This window comes from Oratosquilla oratoria, chromosome 6, assembly GCF_046742065.1.
Source record: "Oratosquilla oratoria isolate Oo_2021 chromosome 6, ASM4674206v1, whole genome shotgun sequence".
Lineage (NCBI taxonomy): Eukaryota > Metazoa > Arthropoda > Malacostraca > Stomatopoda > Squillidae > Oratosquilla > Oratosquilla oratoria.
Genome location: NC_134782.1, coordinates 84,738,166 through 84,764,103, shown reverse-complemented (window position 1 = coordinate 84,764,103; position 25,938 = coordinate 84,738,166). Strand labels below are relative to the sequence as shown.

Here is a 25,938-nt window from a genome sequence, read left to right as displayed (position 1 = left end):
CCTCCTTTTCCATCTCCTCCCCTTCCTCCTCCTCCCCCTCCTCCTCCTACTCTTACTCCTTTTTTCCTCCTTTTCCATGTCCTCCCCTTCCTCCTCCTTTTTTGCCATTGTCTTTACCTCCTCCTTTTCAATATTTTTCTGTCTTTTCCTCCCCCTCCTCCTCCTCCTCTTCCCCCCCACTTTCCCCTTTTTCCCTTCCCTTCTTCCCTTTCCTGCACCTTCCTTCCCCTTTGCCTCCCCCTCATTCCCCTGCTTCTCCTTCCCCCAATTCCCCTTCCCCACCTTCCCCTTATCCTTTTCTCTCCTTTCCCTTACCATTCTCTTTTCTTCTTCTTCCTTCTTCCTTTCTTCTTCCTTCCTCCTCCTCCTCTTCCTCTTCCTCCTCCTCCTCCTCCTCCTCCTCCTCTTCCTCTTCCTCCTCCTCCTCCTCCTCCTCCTCCTCCTCCTCCTCCTCCTCCTCCTCCTCCTCCTCCTCCTCCTCCTCCTCCTCTTCTTCTATATAAGGTTGTTCAAATCATTTTGGAACAAATGATGTAGAGAAATTCTAAATAGTTTTCTGATGAAAAGCAAGTACAGTATCAGCTTCTCTGCTTGTCTCCTCTCTCAGCTTTATCTTGTCTCTTTTTTGTTGTCTTGCCTCAGCTCCCTCTCTCTTGTCTGGTCCACCTTATATAGTCATCTTTAATGTTTTTAGCACACCAATACATACAGTAGTTAACATGGTGACCAGTCAATGAGTGAGTGCACTCTTTCCCAGTGGCGGCACCAGGGGGGGCTTGGGGGGGGGTTTTGGCCCCCCAAAAAAGTGGCCAGCCCCCCCATCAGCCCCCCCAACTGAATTGAGCAAATTGAAAATTTAAAACACTCATTGAAATAATTTTATTAAGTGGAATCTTTAATTGCCAGGGCTAAAGATTTGTCAGCCATCAGTGCTAGCCCAACCATTAATCCCCTCCCCTTCTGAAATGAGGATAATATATGTGTATTATCATATTACTATTAGCCCCCCAAAAAATTAGCTCAGCCCCCCCAAAAATTTGCTCAGCCCCCCCCCTTAGCCTCCCCAACTAAAAATTCCTGGCGCCGCCGCTGCTCTTTCCACTGGAGCTGAATATGGTGTGGGCTCCTGATGTCATCAGAGTAACAATTTGAAATACAGGTATGTAGCAACAGTGAAGATACATATATACCTTATACAAAATAGGTTATAGATTACAAACATGTATTTACCTAGTTGTATTTACCTAGTTGTAATATACGGGAGGGGAGCTATGCTCGTGGTGACCCGTTTTTGTATCTCTCCGCATCAAGTTTTATCTTAAAATCTTGTATAGTGTTAGCACATACTGTTTTGTTGTCTAATTTGTTCCATGTATTTATCGCTCTGTGTGGGAAACTGTTCCTTTTCAAGTTTTTTCTATAACTATCCTTTTTCAATTTTTTTCCGTGTCCTCTTGTTTTACCGTTGTCCCACATTAATAGGTCGTTCCTGTCTAAAACTTCCATCCTTTCATTATTCTGTAGATAGTTAGCAAATCTCCTCTTTCTCTTCTTTGTTCCAGAGTTGGTAGGTTCAATTTGGATAGTCTTTGCTCATATGTTAGTTCGGCGAGTGTCGGTGCTAGTTTTGTTGTCGCTCTTTGTAATCTTTCTAGTTTCTTAATATTCTTTTTGGTACTGGGTGTCCAAAGTGATGCTGCGTACTCGAGTTTTGGTCTTATTAGTGTAGTAAGTATTTTCCTTATCATTTCTTCGTCCATATAGGTAAATGCCACTTTGATTGCTCTCAATAAGTTGTAGGTTTCTCCGAACATCTTGTTTATATGCTTATCTGGTTTCATGTCCTTTCCAATCATCACTCTAAGATCTTTTTCATAGTTTGTTTTATTTATTTTTTCTTCCCCAATTCTGTACTCTTTTGATATTCTATTTTTACTCTCCAAATTCCATTATGCTGCATTTCTTAATATTAAATTTTACTTCCCATTTTTGAGTCCAATTCCATATTGTGTCCAGATCTTGTTGCAGTGAGTTGCAGTCCTCTTCCGTTTTTACCTTCTTAGGTAATTTTGCATCATCTGCAAAAAAAATTATATAGCACTCCACGCCTTCATTCATGTCATTAATGTATACAGCGAAGATGATCGGTGCCAGTACTGATCCTTGCGGGACCCTGCTTTTTACTTCTTCCCAGTTGGAGAATTTTTCTCTAATTACAACTCTCATTTTCCTCCCAATCAGAAAGTCTTTAATCCATTCCAATAATTTTCCTCTGATGTCACCTTTTGACTCTATCTTATTTATTAGTTTCCTATGAGGTACCTTATCGAATGCCTTTTGCAGGTCCAGAAAAGCACAGTCTGCCCATCCATCTCTTTCTTCTATTATGTCTACTAATCTTGAGTAAAAGCAAATCAGATTTGTTGTGCAGGATCTCCCTTGTCTAAATCCAAATTGATTTGGGTTCAGTATAGATTTTTCTTCCAGGTACTTAACCCATCTGTTTTTGATCACTCTTTCACAAATTTTTGCTATTGTGCTTGTTAGTGAGACCGGTCTGTAGTTAGATGGATCTTCCTTATCACCTCCCTTATAAATTGGTACAATGTTTGCTTTTTTCCAGTCCAATTTAATTATATCATATATTTTGTCAGTTAATTCTTCCATGCATTCTTTCAGTATCCAGTTTGCTATTCCGTCTGGGCCATGTGATTTTCTGACATCCAGGGTTTTAATTTGATCACTGATTTCTTTTTGTGTTACGTTTATTTCTTTCATTGCTGGGGATAATTCTCTCTCTCTAACTTCACTGTTAGGCGAGTTTTCTATTGTGAATACTGATCTGAAGTGGTTGTTCATTATTTCAGCATATGACATGACAGTGAGTGACAGGAATCTTTATAAAATGTTTAAACATAAATTTTATTTGTGTAAGAGCATTTCACTCTATTGCACTGGTGTCTATTTGATGTGCCTCTGCATCTCATGTAGTGTAATGGGTGCTTTGGGCTTTGTTTGGTAGATGCTATATACAGTATATTGTATTGTTCATGTTGAGATGTTTGTAGAGATGAACTAGCAGTTTATCTTTGGAAGTAATGAATTACAATCATCATATAGTTTAACCAGTAAGGAGTGAAAGGGACAAGTATATTGGGAGCGGAAGGGGTGAAAATTTTCATCCTTTATACCTTGCCACCTTGTTTTGAATTTAATGGCAGATTTGATAAAAAGAGATAGATCTAGATCACATTTTATGTCATCTAATAGAATTTTTATTTTGCCTGAATTTATTGATAGATGGAGCCATATGAAGAAGATATTTCTAGGCTACTTGAATATGAAACTCTGACAGAGGAGGACAGATTACGTAGAATTCCAACCCATGAAACAGATGGAGAGGTAAACATTTAAGTTTATGCAAAAAGAGAGGTAAGCATTAAAGTTTATGTAGAAAATAAAGTTGAACAATTGTTGGTTTAAAAAAGATTACTTGAAGTTTTTAGAATAGTATCTATTTTTGTATCAGCAGCAGTAGTAGTGTTTCTAGCTTTGTGGTCAGTATTATGATGAAGAGATGGAGTCATAGAGGTGGTAAAGGAGGGATTTAAGAAGGGCAGCAGAAAAGAGGGAGAGTAGAAGTTAAAGGTGGTCATTATTCTTCTTTGAGTGGAAGTTACTCTCTTATCAAAAGAATAATGTGTGAATGGTCTATAGGGGTGTCACTAAAGTCCTTAGGATATTATCTACATAAAACTTATGCAGTCAGTCCTCCATACATGATCATATCTTATATATGTGTAACACTTTTGTATTATTACTGTAATGGAATTTTTGTATCTGGATCAAAGTAATGCCAAGTAAATTCATATCCATTTCAGATTATTCCAACCTTTGAAGCAGGTGATCTTGATCAGTGGGGATCTCTTCGAGATGAAGATACTGAAGAAGAAGATGAACCCCTTGTAGATGCTCCAGATCAACCTAATCAGGATGAACTGATAGATAAGCTTATGAATGAGAAAATGTCATTTTCAGAGGTCTTTATTTATTTATTTATTTATTTATTTATTTTTTGTAACATGATACAGATATGTGCTTTAACTTTATTTTTCTGTACATACATACATATATACATACATACATACATACATACATACATACATACATACATACATACATACATACATACTAGAGGGCCTTCACCCTTTATAAGGGGAGTGGATGAGGTAAAGTATACACCCATCCTACCCCATTTTTGCATGGCTTCATAAATGCTTGTTTACTTAGAAATGCAAGATGCCTTGTTTACTTTGAGTGTACAAGGAGCATTGTGGTGTTTTAACCATGAAACAAGAGTGTTCTCTTGATTAATTAGTTATCTGGCATTAACCAGAATGAAATATTTAAAGGTATCATAACAAAGGTTTGATTGGGATGGCTTTAATATATTCATTGGGGTGTCCTTCTCTAAACTAAAATTGCCTAGCATTGGCCTGAACAAAATCTATAAAGCCATCACAGGAGTGGGATCAAGTGAATTACTATGTGTAAAGTGTTATGAGAAAGAAGTTTTTGGGAATGAGTGATATGAGAAATTTGCATGAAGGAATGATTGCAACCCAGTGATTGTATGGAATAGAGAATTGGAATTTAAAGGATGCAGAAAGGAGGTCCAAATATTTTTAGATGAAATATTTGAGAAATATAGTTGTTACAAGAATGGATAATGAGAAATGTGGAGGTGATGCAGAGAATGGGTGTGGAGAGAGAACTATTAAAGTAGTGTTGTGTTAGTGTGTGACTTTTTCTATGTCAATGGCTAAAAGTGGTAGGGAAAAGGGAGTTAGCAGTTGTTAGCTCCCTATGTGCAAAAAAGTGTAAGAAATACAGTTGAGGATGACAGAAAGAGATCCTAGGCCTAATCCAGAGACTGAGGGTCAGCTGCTCAGAGCTGCACCTCCTAATGGAGGTAAGGGGCTAGACAGGTTTTGAAAATGGGCAGCTTCACTGTCCATCTTGCAGGACCACTACATGCAGGTACATTGGTCCAGAGAGTGCAAAAGATAGGAGTGAATGGGGGGACCTTGTGACTGGATGAGTGGATGATGCAACCCAAAGGGATGTTCCCATCTGCTCTCTAAAGTATTTTGAGTGGATGAAGATACCATGGGATGAAGTGGTGGGGATGAACCAGCTCCAGCTATTGGGCCCTGCTGTGGAAGAGCTGTGCTTTGGTGCATTACCCAAGACCCATGCAATGTAGTAGGGGGCAGTGATGACTTCATCCACAAGGTTCTGAGATGGGAAGGGCACTGAATAGATTTCAATGTGTACAAGTTGTGTGTGTGTGTGTGCTCAACTCAGCCACCCCCATACCAAGGGAAAAGAACCTTTAGTATGTACATACATGCATATATATATATATATATATATATATATATATATATATATATATATATATATATATATATATATATATATATATATATATATATATGTATATATATATATGTATATATGTATATATATGAGTTAATATATTTATATTAATGTACATTTATATTGATAATAGGTGGCAGCCCTTTGGGGTGAAGAAGATAGTGATGCAGAAGATATTGAAATTGGCACTGGATTAGGAGGGGAGGAGAAAGGACTCAAAGGTCAAAGTGCACAGGGTAAAAATGAGGAAGAGGACCATGCAGCAGCCTTTGAAAAGGAAATGGATGCTCAACAGAGATATCAGCTAAAACGGCGAGGTGCTGGTGAGAAGAGGAAGCGTAGAAGGCGGTTACCAGCTGCTCTTCAGGGTCTTATGGGAGAAGCCAACTTACGATATGCTCGAAGGGAATATGATGAAGCTATAAAGATGTGTATGGAGGTTATACGGCAATTTTCTCACTCACCAGAACCATATCAGGTGAGTCACTTGAAAAGATTATATTTGTACCTTTCTAAAGCTACACAATGTACTGGTAAGTGGCAGCACTGCCAACTAAAAGGATAAAGGAACTACAACAGAGAAGATCCTGATGCATCCTTGTTGGAAGTTGGTCAAGGCCCACCCACCTCCACAAGGAAATGGGGACCCAAAAGGGCATTACGAAGTCTTTGAATCAAGCCCAGAAACTCACTCAGTCCTATCTCTTATTTCTTTCATCTTTTATTTCTATTTTTTCACGTGGGGGTCAGTAATCTGGTGCCTGCCCTCTTTCACCTTCTCTTTCTAACCAGATACATAGAAACTATCCTAGGACAATACACATGCTCCACATGCACCATGCCAAACCATATACCAAGGGCTTTTTCTCCCTTACAAGGGAGGTAGCCAAAGTCAAAAGGCATAACTTCACTCCCATCCATTTCATCCCTAACTACTCCACTCCCATTCACCACCCCTCCCTTCCCTCTTTTCTTGGTTCCTAGATAATGTGTCATGCCTGCATCTGGCCCATTGCCCTGGGTCAGAACCAGTGCAGCAAGACACAGCAAATCCACAGCAATGCCACTTCATTTAATAGCAGTCCCCCCATCCCCACCTCACTCCCCTCATTGAGAAAAAAAAGAGGACAGGGAGAAATCCCTTCGGGGAGAGATCCCTTCCCTCTTTTCTTGGTTCCTGGATGATGTGTCATACCTGCATCTGCATCTGCATTGCCCTGGGTCAGAACCAATACAGCAAATCCACAGCAAGGTTCCAATTCTGCCCAGGGCTGAAATAATTTCAGTATCGCTGAGCTGCGAGTCCTTACTCCAACTCTGGTGGGCAGAGAGTTGGGGGTGTGGGTGCATTACCCATACATCGGTCATGTATGAGCTCTGAGCTCCCTTCCTCAATAGACATCTCCCTCTTTCTAAATGCCCCTTTTGCCCCATCCATCCATCTCATCCTTGGTTGCCCCCTTCTGTTTATTCCATATACCCCTGCCTTTCACACTTCTTTTATTAATCTTTCTTCATACTTTCCATGTGTCCAGACCATCCCAATAATCTTTCATCAACCCTATCTCCCAACTCCCTTTCCACCTCAGCTCTCCTCCTCATCTTGTTTCTCACTCTATCCAGCTTAGTAACTCCTACCATACTTCTCGGACATTTCATCACAAACATCTCTCTTTTGTTCCATGTTTCTGCCCCATACAGTACTGTCGGCACAATCACCCCGTCATACAATCTCCTCTTAGCATTCACTCCCAGATGTCTATTTTTCATTACACTTTTTAATCCCCCAAGGCATTTACTTGCTTCTCTCAATCTACATTCTACCTTCATCTCCTCCCCTCTCTTTCCCACCATGTGTGCCTCCAAGTATATAAAGCTGTCCACTTCCTCCAGCCTCACTCCCTTAATACTGACTTCCAATTTGTTGCCATCCTCTCCCCTTGTACATCTCATCACCTTACTTTTACCCACATTTACCTTCAACATCCTTCTCTCATACACTAACTTCCATAATCCCTCCTCTGATCTTGTTACAAGCACAGTGTCATCAGCAAACAACAACTGTCTTATCTCCCATATTTATCCAGACACTGAAGCGAAAGGAAGTGCTGAGTTGTGAGCGTGCCTATCTAGTGGTTTCGTCGCCAATAATGAAGGACAGCTGTTATTATTGTGCGGGATGGATATGCTATGGTACTCGTTGTGACCGGTAAAAGTTTTCTTTCCAGTTCTTGAATTAGGTATAGTTGTGGCAAAATGAAGAAGGATAGAGAGAATAACAAATAAACCGACAAAAAGAGGACTTGATGTGAGTATAGTAGAAAGCCCTAGAGGTGTACCCAAACCCCATTGTGTAATAGATACTCCAAGAAAAAACTCAATGTGGGAAAATAACGTCTTTTCAGGATTTCTTCAGAAATCTTTAAATTACCCTACTTAAAGTTTACAAATTTTTAGGCTATGCTATGGTAGGTTAGGTGAGGCTAACCCCCTATACGGCAGCCATTTCGTGACACTAATTTCTAAAAAAAAATATATAAATGAGAACTTTTGGCACATTTTTACTTTCCTAAACAGTGTAACAGAGTTATGAGAACGAAAAGGGTTATCCAAACACGTAGCAACAACACAATGCATGGGTTATTGCCAACATCTGTGTAACTTGCATTCCCCTTTTACGTCTCATTTCCTTTCTCAATATCGGACATGGGATCTTTAAGTATGTCAATTACTGGTTACGACTTTAACTCTTACCTTTTAACCCCTTCCATATGGTGCCGCCTACGTAGGCGTCATGAGGAGCAAGTGGATTCGCGACGCTGCCATATCGGCGTCTTGATTATATTTATTGGTAGTCACCCCTGTGTTTTTACATTCTCTCAAATGTGCCCTGAATCCCATTCTCTATGGTTTTCAAAATTCGCTGGTGAAAGAGAGAACGATCGATATAAGCGGTGACTATATTTTATGATGCGAGTATTATTACAACACGTCGTACGGCTGGCATTGGCTGCTGCCCGCGAGATTTAAGTCCCGTACTGAAGTGGTTAAAAGGGATAATTTGACGAAGATATTGATAGCCTGGGTTGGCTGTCTTGGAGTGCCTACGTGGCATCTCTCTCTCTCTCAGACCACGTGAGTCTGTGCAAATACATCGAAAACGTTTTTGATCCCTTCTTTCCGATAGAGAGTAGGAATATAATTTTGACATAGTAACATTTTTACATGTGTTTGTTGACGAATACAGTCCTTTTTATGGGTTTCATTATAATTAATTTTAATTATTACAATAGTAATTTAAAGATACTAGAGCTGGATGATGAATCAATTTCTAAGTACATCCAAAATTTTAGAGGGACAGCTTTTCTCTCTGACATGTGGAACAAGAAGGACAGGGGGAAATAGAAGAAAGGGTAGTGAATGGTGGGATGAGGAAACAAAGAAGGTTGTAGAAGAGAAGAAGCGAGCTTTCACAGATTGGTTACAAAATAGGACAAGGGAGTCATGTGAGAGGTACGAAGAAAAGAAAAGAGAAGTAAAGCAAAAGGTAAAGGTTGCAAAGAGGAGAGCAGATGTGAAATGGGGTAAGAGTATGACAGAAAATTTTGAAAGTAACAAAAAGATGTTTTGGAAAGAAATTAAGAGAGGAAGAGGAGGCGAATCAAGTAGAGAAGAAAAGGTAAAAGGTGCAGATGGAGAGATGATAATGGAAGAGAAGGCAGTAAGGGGAAGATGGGCAGAATATTTTAGGGAGTTGCTAAATGTGAAGGAGGATAGGGAGGGAAAGATAGTTGCAGTGGGAAATGCTAAGAAAATGAGTGATGAGTGAGGAGAATGGAGGAGAATGGAGGAGAATTAAGGAAGGATGAAGTGAAGGCAGTTGTTAAGATGATGAAAGCAGGTAAGGCACCTGGTCTGGATGGATGCCATGCAGAATGTCTGAAAAAGGAGGTACAGTGATGGTGGACTGGTTGGTGAGGGTATTTAATGTTTGCTGGAGAGAGGGTAGAGTGCCAGAGGACTGGAGGAGTGCCTGTATAGTTCCTCTTTACAAGGGAAAAGGGGACAAGTGTGAGTGTAGTAGTTTCAGAGGGATTAGCTTGTTAAGTGTAGTTGGGAAGGCTTATGGGAGGATCTTGATTGAGAGGATTAGGAGAGGAACAAGAGTAATTGGTGAGGAACAGTGTGGATTTAGGATGGGTAGAGGTTGTGTAGATCAGATCTTTGTGGTAAGACAGATATGTGAGAAAGCTATAGGAAAGGGGAAGGATGTTTTTTGGGCTTTTATGGATCTGGAAAAGGCTTATGATAGGGTAGACAGAAAGGCACTGTGGGAGGTCATGCAGATATACGGGATAGGAGGAAAGCTTCTGGGAGCTGTCAAGAGTTTTTATGAGAGTAGTAGAGCTTGTGTCAGGATTGGAAATGGAGAGAGTGAGTGGTTCGAGGTAAAGGTGGGACTTCGTCAAGGATTCGTTATGTCGCCCTGGCTGTTCAACTTATACATGGATGGGGTGGTGCGAGAGGTAAATGCAAGGGTAGTGGGTCAGGGATTGGAGATGGTTAAACCAAATGGAGAAAAGTGGGAGGTGAGCCAGCTGTTGTTTGCGGATGACACTGCGCTTGTGGCAGGATCGGAGGAGGGATTGAGGAAGTTGGTGGCAGAGTTTGGGAGAGTATGTGATAGAAGAAAGCTAAAGGTAAATGTGGGTAAAAGTAAGGTGATGAGATGTACAAGGGGTGAAAGTGGCAGTAGACTGGAAGTGAGCATTAAGGGAGAGCGACTGGAGGAAGTGGATAGTTTTAGATACTTGGGTGCAAATGTGGCAGGAAAAGGTGGAGTGAAGGTGGAGGTAGAATGTAGATTGAGAGAAGCAAGTAAATGCCTTGGTGGATTAAAGAGTGTAATGAGGAATAGACATTTGGGAATGGATGCTAAGAGGAGACTGTATGAATGAGTGATTGTGCCAACAGCACTGTATGGGGCAGAAACATGGAACATAAGAGAGAAGGAGTTTGAATGTGTTTGAGATGAAGTGTCTGAGAAGTATGATGGGGGTTACTAGGCTAGATAGAGTGAGAAATGAGGAGATGAGGAGGAGAACAGGGGTGGAAAAGGAGCTGGGAGATAGGGTTGATGAAAGAATATTAGGATGGTTTGGACACATGGAAAGAATGAGTGAAGAAAGACTAGTAAAAGAGGTATGGAAGGCAGATGTGGAGGGAGTGAACATGAGGGGATGTCCTAGGATGAGGTGGATGGATGAGGTGAAGGGGGCTTTGGGGAAGAGGGGAATGTCTGTTGAGGAAGGACGGGAGAGGACAGAAGACGGATGAATGGAGAATGGTTGTATATGGATGATGTGATTGCATGAGGTGGAATGGGCGGGGGGATGGGGGGTGAGGTAGTATGTGTGAGCAAAAGTTGACGCAGCCCGAAGGGATTTCTCCCTGTCCTCTCCTTTTATGCAATGGGGGGACGGAGAGGGGGGGGGTCACCAATTTAATGAAGCGGCCTTGCTGTGGATGTGGTGTGTCTTGTGACACTGCTTCTGACCCAGGGCAGTGGACAAGGTGCAGGGATGACCTGTCATCCAGGAGGTGCTCAGATAAGAGGGAGGGTGGAGGGGTTGTGGAGTGTATTCAGGGATAGAATGGGTGGAAATGATTTTATGCCTTTCCCTTCTTGGCTACCTCCCTTGTAAGGGGAAAGCCTTGGTATATGTATGTATATATGTATATAAAGGGGGAACAAGGAAGACACTACTAACTATAGACCAGTCTCTCTTACAAGTACGATAGCTAAAATCTGTGAAAGAATGATCAAAACTAGATGGGTAAAGCATTTGGAAAAAAACAACATACTAAATCCAAGACAATTTGGATTTAGACAAGGATGATCATGTGTCACAAACTTAATGTGTTTCTATTCAAGGCTAATAGATGTAATACAAGAAATAGATGGATGGGCTGATTGTGCATATCTAGACCTGAAAAAAGCTTTTGATAAGGTGCCACATAGGAAGTTGCTTAAGAAATCAGAAACTGCAGGAATACAGGACAAACTACTGAAGTGGATGGGAGACTTCTTGCATGAAAGAAAAATGAGAGTAGTGATAAGAGACAAATACTCTAATTGGGATGAAGTGATAAGTGGTGTTCCACAAGGAACAGTTTTGGCCCCAATAATGTTTGCTATATATATTAATGATATGGATGAAGGAATTGAAAGTTATATGAGCTTCTTTGCTGATGATGCAAAATTGTTGAAAAAAGAGAACACTGAAGAAGATTGTGAGTCGCTACAGAGTGATCTCAATAAAGTATGGGAATGGAGTAGGAAGTGAGATATGGAATTCAATGTCAAGAAGTGTAGTATAATGGAATTTGGAAGAAGCAAAAAAAGAATAGTGGGACCATATAAATTGGGAGAAGAAGAAATGAAAAAAGTAGAAAATGAGAAGGACCTGGGAGTCATTATTATGAATAATATGTCCCCTGAGAAGCATATAAACAAGATTTTTGGAGAAAATTATAATTTGATAAGAACAATCAAAGTGGCATTTATATACCTGGACAAAGAAATGGTGAAAAAAATACTAGTTACCTTGATAAGACCAAGATTGGAATATGCAGTGATGATGTGGTCACCAAGTACAAAAAAATGTATAACAAAACTTGAAAGAATACAGAGAGCAATTACAAAATTAGTGCCACACTCTCAGAACTATCATATGAAGAGAGACTAACAAAACTTGAACTACAGACATCAGAACAAAGAAGAGAGAGAGGAGACTTGAAAGGCATAGAAACTATTGATAGAGAGGATCTAATAAAATGGGATAGTAGAAATACAAGAGGACACAGAAAGAAAATCAAGAAAGACAGTTATAGAAGGGAGATGAAAAAGAACAGCTTTCCCCATGGAGTAATAGACATCTGTAACAAGTTGGACGAAAAAGTGGTGTGTGCAAAAACAATTCTTGAATTTAAAAACAGTTTAGATAGAATGAGATACGAAGACGGGACACCACGAGCATAGCTCCCCTTCCCATGAAATACAACTAGGTAAATATACAAATAAGTAAATAGACTCTCAAACTCTACTTTTTGACACCACCGCCACCACCACCACCACCACCACCACCACCACCACAGACATGAGCCCCACAGAAAAAATTATCCCAAGAGAAGCAAGAACTACACCAGCACACATATGTTCAGGTCATAATCTAGCAGTAAGACAAAACCAGCACAGAATAGGCCTGGCTACAGAAATGAACTACCTCAGATGCAATTATCATGCAGAGGAGCCCAAATACATCTTATACTACCACACCCTAGCTGTACCCAGACAACAATACAATATTAGTCTACTAGAAGAGAGATTTGGGGCAACAGATTGATTGTAAAATCATTATTTCACATGTGTATTTGTACTAATAGTAGAGAGTTTTTTTTAATATTTTTATATTTGCATAGTGTTATAACTAAGAGATTATTGACTGATTTGCATAATGTATTAATGAAGTAATCTTTTTCACAAAGACCCTGGGTATGATTTATGAAGAAGAGAAAATGGTGAGCAAGTCTCTTCAGTTTCTTTTGATTGCTGCTTTCCTGAGTCCAAATGCAGAAGAATGGGAGAAACTAGCAGACCTCTCATTCCATCAGGTATGCTACAGGAATAAGAGGTAGAATGACAATAGGTGGTGAAAAAAAGGTAGAGTTTGATCATTTTCTATACATTTCAGGGAAAAATTTATGAATATCAAATGTCTATCAAGATAAAAACCATGTGAGGGCAGAGCCTTTATTAATACAACATTTTGCATATTACACTTTAGCAAGTACACCTGTACTTGATAAAGCTGTAACAAGCAAAATGTCATACTAATATAGGGTCCATACTCATATGGTGTTTATTTTTGATAGACTTGTCAGCAGCTGCCAATTTCATACATTTTATCAAATGTGCAACCTGCTTCACTTTTAGGGTGACATTCGTCAAGCAGTATCTTGTTGGAGTCGGGCCATCAAAGCTAATCCACAAAACCTTCATTACCACTGGGCCCGATGTGATCTTTTGGAGCAACTAGGAGAGAAAACTAAGGCACTGAAAGGATACTCTCACATGCTGAAATACCTCCGGGCAGACCAGGGCCAGGTAGGAGCAGTAAAATATCTTTTTGATACTATGAAGGATATTGTGATACTTCTAATTCTGTATAAAGGCATAGTAGGGATGCTTGCTGGTTTAGTAGCTTAGATCATTGCTACTTGAGTGGAGGGGAGAGAAACTCTGGACTTACTCTTAATCAAAATTGAGGATCTAACAAGAAATGTAAAAGTGGGTGATAGGCTAGGCTCTAGCAATCATCAAGAAATAAGATTTAATATTACATGGGAAAAATTGAATAGTTTGAATAACATTCTAATACCTGACTTCAGGAGAGCCAATTTTGAAAAACTGAGAAAATATTTAGGACAATGGGTCACATACGAGGCCAGCCCGGATGACAGTGACAGGATTAGCTGTCGAGATGAAAAGTATAGTGAGGTCTGGTGCAAGGTGAACATCATTAATGCAGTCAAAGGTCTAGATCAAGGTTGGGACACAGAGGAATGTATGCAACTCCCAGGTCAGCTCACATGCCTGAGGTCAATAGCAGGGATGGTAGTTTAGATGAAATGTACAGTAACATAACTGCTATATTTTGTTTGTGCGAAATTTAATTAATTCCCCTCAAGGCAGTAAGGAGGAACACTAATACTTCGAAATGGATGACAGGTAGGTTAAAAAATGAGACTGGAATAAAAAGAGGGCTTTATGTCAGAATCAAAAGCAGAGAAACACACCTTAGATCTAAATCCAAGGCTAGACTGGTTGGAAAGAACAGCACAGTGAAATGTAACTATGAAATTAAGATTGCCAGACAAACAAGGTCCATCCTAAAGGGTTTTTGTTAACTCTACAGAACAAAATATGAGGAAAGGATAGGCCCAATTAAAAAGGACAAAGATGTCTTGATAGATTCGGAAGAAAAAATGAGCGAAGTGTTTAATAAATATTTTCTCACAGTATTTCATTTATTCTCATACCATGATCAAACCAGTTCAGGTTGGCCAGTTCCGTGCTTTTCCCCAATCTCATCTATAACCCAACCCCTTCACAAATCCTATTATTTTTTATTATGTCATATATTTTATTATGTCATATTTTGCAACTCCATGTATGGCCCAACATTCATTTAATTATCACTGCTTCCAAGTGCCTTTTCTCTTGCATTCATCATTCAGTCCTCACCTCTATCCATAATAGCACAACTCTTGCTTTATAACATCCCCTTTACTTCCTTGGTGCAAACATTATTTGAAATATTATCAGCTAAAAGTATACACTTGAATTATTTTCAAGATATCACTTTTGATAGGATGGCCTTAAACTCGCCAAGGAGATTGCAAAGATCCACTATGAGAACAAAGATGTTCATCTTGCCAGGGAAGCTATGGAAACTGCCTTCAAGAAGTACCCATCTTATGTCATGCATGAAGACATCAATTTGATGCTTGAAGTGCTTTTACATCAAAAGGAATACTTGCGATGTATTCAAGTCATGGTTCAGCATTGTGTGGTCAAGTTGGTGCACAAGGTAAGTATTCTGGTTTTGTAGTGATAACTTGATGTCACTTGTTAAATCAGTTAAGGAGTGTATCTTATGAAATTGATTAGATTATGAAGTTAAAGGTACAATCTTTGTTTTATGTGATATATATAATTAAACAAAAGTTGTTATCAAGGGCTACATACATGTTATAATTCCTTTTCTCCTTTAAAAGGGGGTGATTGAGTTGGAGCATACACCTATCCATACCTATCACACATCCATTATGCACCCATCCCACACCCATCCGAAACAAGTCATAACCAGAAATAGGAGAGAGGTTTGGAGAAGTGGATAGTTTTCAGTATTTAGGTCTTAGGATCACATGTAGTAGGGAGTGGAGGAGCTGGGGTATAGGTAAACTGTAGAATGAGGGAAAAGTCTTGGGGGAATGAAAAGTGTCATGAGAATAGGCAACTGGGAATAGATGCAAAGTGAAGATTATATGAATGGGTGATTATGCCTATGACCCTGACTGGGGCACAGACTTGGAATCTAAAGGGGGCATAAAAGAGAAATTTAGATGTGTTTGAGAAGTATGGTGGGGATTACGAGGATGGATAAAGTGAAAAACGAGGAGGTGAGTAAAGAAAAACTTATTCTTGATGATACATTTATTTCACACCAAAAATGAACGTAGATGTTATCTGAAAGAACAAGAGAAGAAACCTTAGTTTTATGATAGCAACAATAGATTGTGCATAATGTCTACAGCAGGAAATTGACAAATTAAGCAGTGATACAAGCAATAATATGATAGCCTGTGCCTATGTTCTAGTGTGTGAGAGGTGATGGGCCACACATGACACAATAAGATGTGCCTTGTTGTTGCTATGGTACACAACCCTATTGTGAGGAGGAGAGTGGGGGTGGAAAGGGAACTGCCAGATAGGGCTGATGAAAGAATACTGGATGGTTTGGAGATCATGGAAAGAATGAGTGAGTGGGGAAAAACTAGCAAAAGGAGTGTGGAAGGCAGAGGTAGATAGAGTTAACTTTAGGAGAAAACTAAGAATGAGATGGATGGATGGGATGAAGGGGAGGGGGAGGTTTGAGGAATGAGGTATGTCTGTTGTTGTTGTTGTTCCCTAGACTGTCTGTCCGAGCAGTCCCGTTTCCCTAAGGAATGCCACAGCCGAAACTGGGTTTTCCCACAAATCCTTTATAGAGTGTATGTTGTGTTGTTTGTGTGCATGATTGTGTATAATGCAGTCTTCCATTATGTGTTGTATGGTATGGGGTGAAGTGTTACATCCTGGGCAGCTGTTCACAATGTGGTCATCCAGCCTCCTCTGGTAGCTTAGAAGTGCTGGGTGGTGGCCGCACCACAGTCTGGCCAGGTGGACTCTGTCCTTTTGTGGGAGAGAGGATTCAGAAGGGTGGATATCAGGTGGTATGGCATGCGGCAGTGTGTTATCTTTCAGTGTGTTAATGGAGCGGTGAGTGATATGATTATGAATATGTTTCTGAAGGCTGGTATTTGGTGGTTGTGGAGGAAGAGAAGAGAGTATGTGTGTGTGATACAGGTCTTTGGGTGTTGTTTTAATGTTTCTTGGTGTGTGTGGGTGTTCTGCTATGTAGTGTAGCGAGTGTGATGTGTTTGTGGTGGCTGCAGCAAGTGTTTGTGTGCCTCTCATTTCGAGGTGGTCCTTGACTTTGAGGACTTTTGTTTCATGGTGTAAATGGTCTGTAGGTGTTGTATTTGTGCAGCCTGTAATTATTTTTAGGGCTTTGTTTTGTATGATTTGAAGGGTGTTGTGGTGTGTCTCACTGAGATTAGGAGCCCATGCAGGACTCGCATAATTCAACACTGAGCGTATGCATTGTTTGTATATTGTTATATTAGTTTCTTTGTTTTGTCCAAATGTCGTTCCAGTGATTGACTTAAGTGCGTTAAGTCTAGGTGTGCATTTGTTTTTTATGTTTGTGATGTGTTGTTTGAAAGACATGGATGTATCGTATGTTACACCAAGAATTTTCGGTGTGTTTGTGTGTGGTATTAGAGTGTTGTTGATGTAGAGATGAGGTATGTATTTGTGTTCTTTTGTCCAGTTGTTGAGAAGTGTTGCTGTAGATTTGGTTGGAGCTATTTTGAGTGTTTGTGATGAACCATATGTTGAGTGTATCAAGGTATGGCTGGATTATTTCTGCAGCTTTGTCTGTGTTACGATGTGTGCATGTGATTGTTATGTCATCTGCGTAGGAAGAGATTTGTATTTCTGAGTTGTCTGGTGTGGGTAAGTCATGCATGTATAGATTAAAGAGTGTGGGGGATAGAACAGAGCCCTGTGGTACACCATTCTTAATGTTTCTGATGTGCGATGATTGGCCATTATATGACACTTAAGCATTCCTACCTGCCAGATAATTGGCCAGCCATCTTTTGATATTATTGTGTATGTCTGTGTTATATATTTTATTTGTTAGGTTGTGGCGGGGGATAGCATCAAAAGCTTTACTAATGTCTAATGTTATAAGAAGTGTTCTGTGGTGGGGCCTATCTGAATTAATGCCATCTAAAATTCTTTGTATGAGGTTTATCAGAAGAGTGTTTGTGGAGTGTAGTGGCCTAAAACCATGTTGTGAGTCAGCAAGGGGAATATGTGGTGTGACAAGTTTAAGTATTAGGCGTTCAATGACTTTAGAGGGGGTGCTGAGCAGAGAAGTGTGATTGGGCAGTGCGATGTTGGGATTGTTGGGTCTTTGTTCGGTTTTGGAATGGTGATTATTTTACCATGCTTCTAGATGTCGGGTATAGTGTTGTGTGAATAGCTGTAGTTTGCAATGTTTGTGAGTGCGTGTATACCTTGTGGTCCAATGTGTTTTAGGTGGATGTTACTTATGTTATCAGGGCCACAGGCAGATGATTGCTTGAGATTATGTATTATGTGTTTTGTCTGACTGTCTATGAAGGGTGTAAAGTCTGAGTCTGTGGGAAAGTCTTTATTACGTCGAATAGTGCGTCGGTTGTCAGGGTGAGAAGTGAGATGGCTTGTCTGTGCAAAATGATTTATGAGTGTGTTTGCTTGTTGTCTGTTTGAGGGTAGATTGTCTGTTGTTGTGATTATTGCTGCATGAGAGCGTGTTGTGTTACTGTTGGATAGTGTAATGCTGTTGAGTGTTTTGTACAATTTGCTGTTTGTTTTGTGATCAAGTGTATTGATAAAGTTTTGCCAATTTTGTGTTTTTTGTTTGTGTATTTTATTGGCAATCACAGTGTTTAGTGTTTGTATTTGGTCTGCTATGTTTTGAGGGATAGGTGTGGGGGTATTGTGTTTAAGTGTGTCTCGTTGTCTGATGAGGCCTTGGATTTCTGGTGTGAAGTTGGGGTTGTGTGATTTTCTGTTGCCTCTAGGGATGTATCTCTTGTCTGCGTTTTGTATGATTGTATTAAAAGTGTGCACAGCATTGTTTATGTTTGTGATTGGTGTACTGTTAAGTGTTTCAAAATGTTGTTCTGTCTCTTCAGTAAAAGCTTCCCAGTTAGCTCTCTTGTAATTGGTGTATGTGTGTCTGTGGCCAACTTGGGTGCATCTTGTTTTGGTGGTGATGATGGTTGGAAGGTGGTCAGAACCATGATGTTGTTGGGGTTAGGCAGGGGGAGCAGAAGGTGATATCAGGAGAGGAGGGAGTGTAGAGGGCTTGGTGTGGGATATGTGTATGATTATGTGTGTTGTTCATGATAGTCAATGAGTCCAACTGAGTCTGTATATCAAGCCCTCTGTCTGTGTCAGGGTTGTCGACATACCAGGCAGATGACTTGGCGTTGAAGTCACCACCCATGATCAGGTTGGGGATTGAGGCTAGTTGGCTAAATTGAGGTCTGAAGGTGTTTGGAACTGTGGGGGATGATTGGGGGGAATGAACATGTTAACTATTGTCAGTGTTGATTTGTTGCCTGTGCGGATTCGAATGGATTGGATTTCTGTAGTGTTATCTGGTAGGGAGGAGAATTTTGGTTGTGGCACTTGTGTCCACAAAACAGATGGAGTGGTGGATCAGGGTGATGAGTCCACTGCTATTGCCGTCAGTCCGGTCTTGTCTGATGGTGGTGTAATTATGAAATGATGGTGTTTTGTGTGAGTGCCTTAGTTTTGTTTTTTGTAAAATCGCAATGTGTATGTTGTGTTGTTTAAGAAAGTGTTCGAGTTCATGTTTTTTTGTGTTAATACCATCAATGTTGTTTTGTAATATGTTGATGTTGTGTGTTCTGTATGTGTTGTATGTTGCCATTTGGGGTTGAGGTTGGGGTGTTAATGGGGAAGGTATAGGATCTGGGTTAGAGGGGGTGAAAGGAGAGATTGGGGACAAAGGAAGGGGAGTACTGAATGGGGATAAGGGCAAAGGGAAATTGGGCGTGGGTAAGGGTGCTGGCTGTGGTTGGGGAGGTGGGAGTGGGGTTACTGGAGGGCAGGTAGAACATGTCCAAGTGTTTGTATTGGTTTGTGTCAGCAAGTGTTGTACAAGTGAGGTGGGCCCAATTTTTGCACATATTGCACTGAACTGAGCCCTTTGTCTGTCTGCTCAAAGTAATGGGTTTAGAGCATATTGGGCATGTGTATTTTGTGGTGGGCCCAGGATTGCTCTCTACATCTCCGGCTAAAAGTAGAAGAAGAGGGGTGATCGCCGGAAAATCACCCCTCGGTGCAGAAAAAACGTAATATTGCATGTTGAGAAAAAAGGATTGTGGTACTCCCCAAGGTAGACGTAGCTCCTCTTGGGGATCGGTGCCACCTGCGTAGAGCCGGTGGCCAGGGCTGGTTGCCAGCGTTTGGCCCCCAACTCTTGGGGTTGGGGGTTGGTCCCACGACGTAGACGCTGCGGCTCCAGGACCTGGTATGTCTGTTGAGCAGGGAAGGGAGAAGGTAAGAAATAGGTATATGTGGAGAATGGCTGTGAATCAATGATGAATTGACATGGCCCAAAGGGATTTCATCTTGTTTTCTCTATGTTCAAATGAGGGGATGAGGAAGGAGGCTTGCCTTTAAAATAAAATGGTGGGGCCCTGCTGTGGATGTGCTGTGTCTTGCTGTGTTGTGTCTGACCTGGGCAATGGGCAGGAGACAGGGATAACCTTTTATCCACAAGGAGCTAAGATACATACATATACCAAAGGCTTTTTTCCCCCTTACACGTGGAGTAGCCAAAAAGAAAAAGGCATAGAAACCGCTCCCACCCATTCCATCCCCTACATATTCCACTCCCCTCCATCCTCCACCCTCCTCCCTCTTTCTCATCTTGGCACCTCCTGGATGACGGGTCATCCCTGCATCCTGTCCACTGCCCTGGGTCAGAAGCAGTGCCACAAGACACAGCACATCCACAGCAAGGCCACTTCATTAATTTGGCAACCCCCCTCCCTCTCCATCCCCTCAAGCAGAAAAGGATAAGACAGGGAGAAATCCCTTCAGGCTACATCAAATTATTTCTCATACACACCTCCTCATCCCCCATCCCCAATCCACTCCCCCTCATGCATCACAGCATCATCCATACACAACCCTTCTCCATTCACCCCAATCTTCTGTCCTCTCCTGTCCTTCCTCAACAGACATTCCTCTCTTTTGTAATGCCCCTTTTACCCCATCCATCCATCTCATCCTAGGATGCCCCCTCATATTCACTCCTTCCACCTCTGCCTTCCACACTTCTTTTACTAATCTTTCTTCACTCATTCTTTTCATGTGTCCAAACCATCCTAAGATGAAAGGGAAATAAAAGAGCAACAGATGGGAGTGGGATAGGTGGGGGTAGATGTATTCCTTGGTTGTCTACTTCCCATATGAGGGGGAAGAAGCCATCAGGATATAGGTTGATAGATAGTAGCGAAGGTGAATGCTTTGACTCAGAACCACCCACCCACTCATATTAAGGAAAAATTACCTTTTTGTATGTATGTATTAAAAATGTAATAATTTTTTATAGGAGAATAGTGAGGAAGAGTTCTCACAGCGCCCATTAGAGGAACAGATCACCACTGCTGCTGACTGTTTTATTCCTCCAGATTTACCAATTGATCTACGAACAAAACTCACAGTGGCACTGATTCATCAGGGTGCTTTTGATCTCGTACTCCCATTGGTTGAACTACTTATGAAGTGAGGTTATTGATGATTTTTTTTTCTGTTTTTCTTTTTTTCTGACTTGTACAGTATATAAAACTTCTTCATTTGCTTTACATACTTAAACTAGTATGGTCCTGTTTGTAATTTTCAGTGAGTCAGAGGATGAATTTGGTGATTTGTACCTAGATGTTGGAGAAGCCTACATGAGTGTAGGCAAACCAGAATATGCTCTTCCTTTGTTAGAACCACTGATACACTCACAACAATATAATGTTGCTGCAGTTTGGCTGCAGTATGGAGAATGCCTGAATGCTGTGGATCAGTTAAAGGAAGCTGCAGATGCCTATGACCAGGTAAGTTTCTTTTATTATTATCCCCCCAGATAAAGTTGTTGCAAGGTATCGTTTTGGTTGAGAGGCATTTTTTTCTTTGTTACCAACCTTTGGAAAAATGGCTGGATCTTTAGCATGTGCCTGACAGGAGATTAATGGTAGTGAAGAGAGGATGAGGGAGAGAAGGGGTGGTTATATTAGTAAGTGAAGAAATAGGTAAGTGTGTGGTAGAATAGAGGGTTTCTTCAAGGTTAATGTGAATAAAGGTGAACCTGGGAAGGGAGATGTGAATCTTTGTAAGTGCACATGGGCCTGGTATTGAGAAGAGTATAGAGGCAAGAGAGGCATTTTGGATAGATTTAAATGAGTGCACAGAGTATATAGGGAGAAATCTCAATGTAGTGGTATTGGGAGATCTCATTGCTAGAGTGGAAGTGTTGAGTGCCAGAAAAAAATCATAGTGGAGAGTTGATGGTTGAGATGTCTTTAGAGAGTTGATATCTAACACAGTGTTTAGGAGGAAAGTCAAACATAAGTACACATTGGAGAGTGTGTTTGATGGAAGGGTGGTAGATATGGCTTTAATGGACTATATAGTGGTACCCAGGAGAACAGTAGGAAAAATCTTGGATGTACGTATTCTGAGGGGAGAGAGTGGGGGAATATCATAATTTCTTGAAAGGTAAGTTGAGAGTGGAGGATAGATGGTGAAAGAGGAAAAAGACAGAAGGTAGGGAAGTGCTTAAAGTAAACTGCTTAGATTAAAAGGAAAAGGAGGAGTACAAGAAGAAGCCAAGAGAAGAGTAGGAGGAAGTGAAAGTTAGAGTAGAGCTAAGAGTGGAGGAGGAATGGAGATGTTTCAAGGAGGGAGACACAAGGTGTGCAAAGATGGTGTGTAGAACAAGGTGGAACAAGGAGGATGGGAGGAAATAGAAGGAATGGTAGTGAGTGATGAGATGATGAACCAAAGAAGGTTGTAGAATGGGTGCAAAATAGAATGAGAGGTGGAAAGAAAACAGAAGAGAAGTAAAACATAAGATAAAATAATAAAAATATAAAAAGATGTGTCCAATAGGGGTGGTGTTGGTGCATCTTGATATCACTCTTGGTACTCCTTTCTGGAAAATTTGTAAAATATGTGTTGTAAGTCTTGGTGATTGTTGGAAACCATGGCATAAAGACTAAAACTTTCCTAAATGCAACCATCACACAGAAGATGTGAATCTTAAACTGACCCACCCTAGCTATTACCAGACATAAACACAATATTTCTTATTTAAGTGACTTATGGACCAATCCAGGATCCCTAAGAGCTGTGGGTCTCTAGCAAGAAAAACCTGGAAAAGTGGATTGATTGGTTAATCAGAGGACTGGATAATTTGGAAGGAGAGTTAGGGAGATTGTGTAAGGAGAAAACTGAAAGTCACTCTAGGCAAAAATAATGTGATGAGATGTATATGGGGTGATGGCAGTGGTGAGTTGGAGTATAGTTTAACCCGATGACTGTACAATAGGGGTTTGTTGGTCATACCTGTGGTGCACAATTGTTTGGGTTTAAGAAAAATCTTAGAAAGTTTTACTGCTTTAAAATGAAAGATTGCAGGGAAATGTAAAGGAAAACCAAATATTAGCTGGCTTTGTTTGGACAGGAGAGGAAGGAGGGGAAAAGGAGGAGGGAGAACATGGTTGTTTTATTTGGATAGTTCCATGGCATGCAGAAGTACTCTTATGTGCACTAAACAATATAATTAGATCACCTCTTCAGTATGAGTCAAATTCTTGTGAGCAGCATCAGCTGCCTAATGTATGATGATTCGATGATTCACCACAATACTCATGTTATAGAATATAAAGTTACAGTTGTATTACTTGTTCTATTGAATTCCCTCTTAATATTAATAACCACAGAAAATATGATCAAGCCAGTTCACAGAATATGGGGTTCACTGAGCTACAGCTGCAAAATAAATATAATCAAGATGCCAGCGCTGGCATCCTTAAATACCCACTCTTGCCTCATAACGCTTATGTAGGCATCATCGAATGGAAGGTGTCAAACTGTTCCTAAATCACTAGGAGGGAAAGAAGAGGAGGAGGAAGAGACCTGGACCATTTTCTTAGCTGACCCGTGGCATAAGAATATGTGAATATGTATACATACATGTATGTATGTGAGAATTTAATTAACAATTTGATGGTATCTCTCTCTCTCTCTCTCTCTCTCTCTCTCTCTCTCTCTCTCTCTCTCTTTCTCTATATATATATATATATATATATATATATATATATATATATATATATATATATATATATATATATATATATATATATATATATATATATATATACATATATATCTATATATATGCAAAGTAGACCACTTGGAAAAAAGAAACTAATGAAGCAGAGCGCTTTCGTATATTACATCTTCAGTGCAAAAAGTACTTTTTGCACTGGATGTAATATACGAAAGCGCTCTGCTTCGTTAGTTTCTTTTTTCCAAGTGGTCTACTTTGCATAAGTGAACACACGTACCCATGTTCTTATTAGCATATATATATATATATACATATATATATATATATATATGTATACATATAAATATATATATATATATATATATATGTATATGTATATAAATATATATATAGATATTTATATAAATATATATATATATATATATATATTGTGTGTGTGTGTGTATGTATTATAGGGTTGTATTACTTCATATCTTATGTTTGATCTTTTGGTCTATCATTTACCTTCTCATTCAAAGCCTAGTGTTTACATAGGATAGATTCTTTCATCCAGTGGAATTGTTGCAGGAATTGTTATGAAATAGGCATAGCTTTCAGTTTTCTTTATAGCCTGAGAGAGTTCCTGTTGTAGCCTTAAGAGATGTACATAATGTCCTTTTATAAGTATTTGTCCCCAAATTAGGTTGTGCGACTGGCCCCACAACATGCAGAAGCACGTCTCACACTTTCTTCAATACTTCAATCCCTGGGACGTCTTGATGAAGCTATGCTTATCCTTAATCAGGAGAGTGACTCTGAGCCCCTTGACTCCCATGTACTATATCAGAGATGTAAAATACTGTTGGACCAAAGTCTCATTAATGATTATATCAATGCAGCAAAACTTTTGTTTCGCAGACATTTTGTTCATATCAGGTATGTTCAAGTGGTTTCAGTAGTTTCTAATAGGGATTGCTTGTATCAGTCATATATGTTAATATGCAATAACTTATGCCTCATATGAGTAAAAGCAGTAACGACTGCAACAGCACTGTAGGAGAGAGGCCAAATGCAGAGTATGGGATCCAATATATTTAACATATTTCTGAAGAAGCCCTTCTGGGCGAAACGTTAAATATATTGGACCCCATACTCTGCATTTGGCCTCTCTCCTATTATGCTTCATATAATTATATTGTAATGTACATTGCATATATTATTAACCTCTCCCCTATTTCTTTCTATATTTCATTTATTGTGGTTGTCATGAGGGTATTTCATATATCTCTTTAGCTTCTTCAGGGTAAAGGGTAATAGCATATTGCAAGGGTAAAATGTCACAGCTTATCTCAGTTATTATTTTCAACAAGGAATAAGATTTTCTTTTTAATCTTGCTGTTGCCAGTTTATTTCATTCATCTCCATGTCATACTCTGTCTAGCAAAGGAATAATTGTTTGATTATCACATCTATTATATCAATCAATCTGTTGCCCTGGTCTCTCATGCAGAAGACTTGCAGCCTTAAGATAACCAGCAACAGCATCTGGGTGGGACCATAAGTCATTCAGAGAAGATATATTGTTTTGTTTTCTAGGAATTATTTGTGTGGCACATTGGAGTATGAGGTGTACTGTGTCCTCTCTGTGGTGGTTACATGTGGAACAATTTTGAAACTGTGGCCAGGCCTATTCTATGTTGGTACTGTTTGAATATTGGATTGTTTCCTGAGTGCAGGTGTGCCAGTGTGGTTCTAACTAGATGTGTGTGTATTTACTTAGTTGTATCTTACAGGAAGGGGAGCTATGCTCGTTATGTATTTACCTAGTTGTATTTTACAGGAAGAGAGCTATGCTATGTGTTTATTTTATTTATTTATTTTTTTCTGTTAGGTTTATGTCTAGGAGTTGTTGGAGGAGTATTAAGTGTAGTGGCCTGTCTTGAAGGGCTTCTTTAATGATCTGAGTATGCATGTGTTTTTGTGTGGTATAGGTGGTAGGTTGTTATACTGTAGATGATTGAGTAGTATGCTGCTGGTGTAGTTTTTTGTTGCATTCTATTGAGGGTGCTTGTAAAATGTAGTGTGAAGGATGTGTGGTGTTTAGGGTTTTGGCATAGATTTGTATTCCTGTAAAGTTAAGGCATAAGAGGGTCTGGGAGTTTTCCAACCAGTACCCTAAGGTTTAGGTCTTTTAATG

At 40.0% G+C, this 25,938-nt stretch overlaps 1 protein-coding gene across 2 annotated transcripts in view; it reads left to right on the top strand.

Moving 5' to 3' along the window:
• Positions 1-25,938, top strand: part of LOC143026675 (general transcription factor 3C polypeptide 3) — a 49,571-nt gene that overhangs the window by 11,744 nt on the left and 11,889 nt on the right. For both annotated transcript variants that reach the window (XM_076187472.1, XM_076187473.1), the window contains exons 3-11: positions 3,301-3,402; positions 3,882-4,040; positions 5,576-5,920; positions 12,991-13,116; positions 13,439-13,609; positions 14,877-15,095; positions 21,033-21,205; positions 21,324-21,525; positions 24,445-24,677. In XM_076187472.1, the coding sequence (XP_076043587.1) occupies positions 3,301-3,402; positions 3,882-4,040; positions 5,576-5,920; positions 12,991-13,116; positions 13,439-13,609; positions 14,877-15,095; positions 21,033-21,205; positions 21,324-21,525; positions 24,445-24,677 (1,730 nt within the window). The remainder of the gene's footprint in view (positions 1-3,300; positions 3,403-3,881; positions 4,041-5,575; positions 5,921-12,990; positions 13,117-13,438; positions 13,610-14,876; positions 15,096-21,032; positions 21,206-21,323; positions 21,526-24,444; positions 24,678-25,938) is intronic.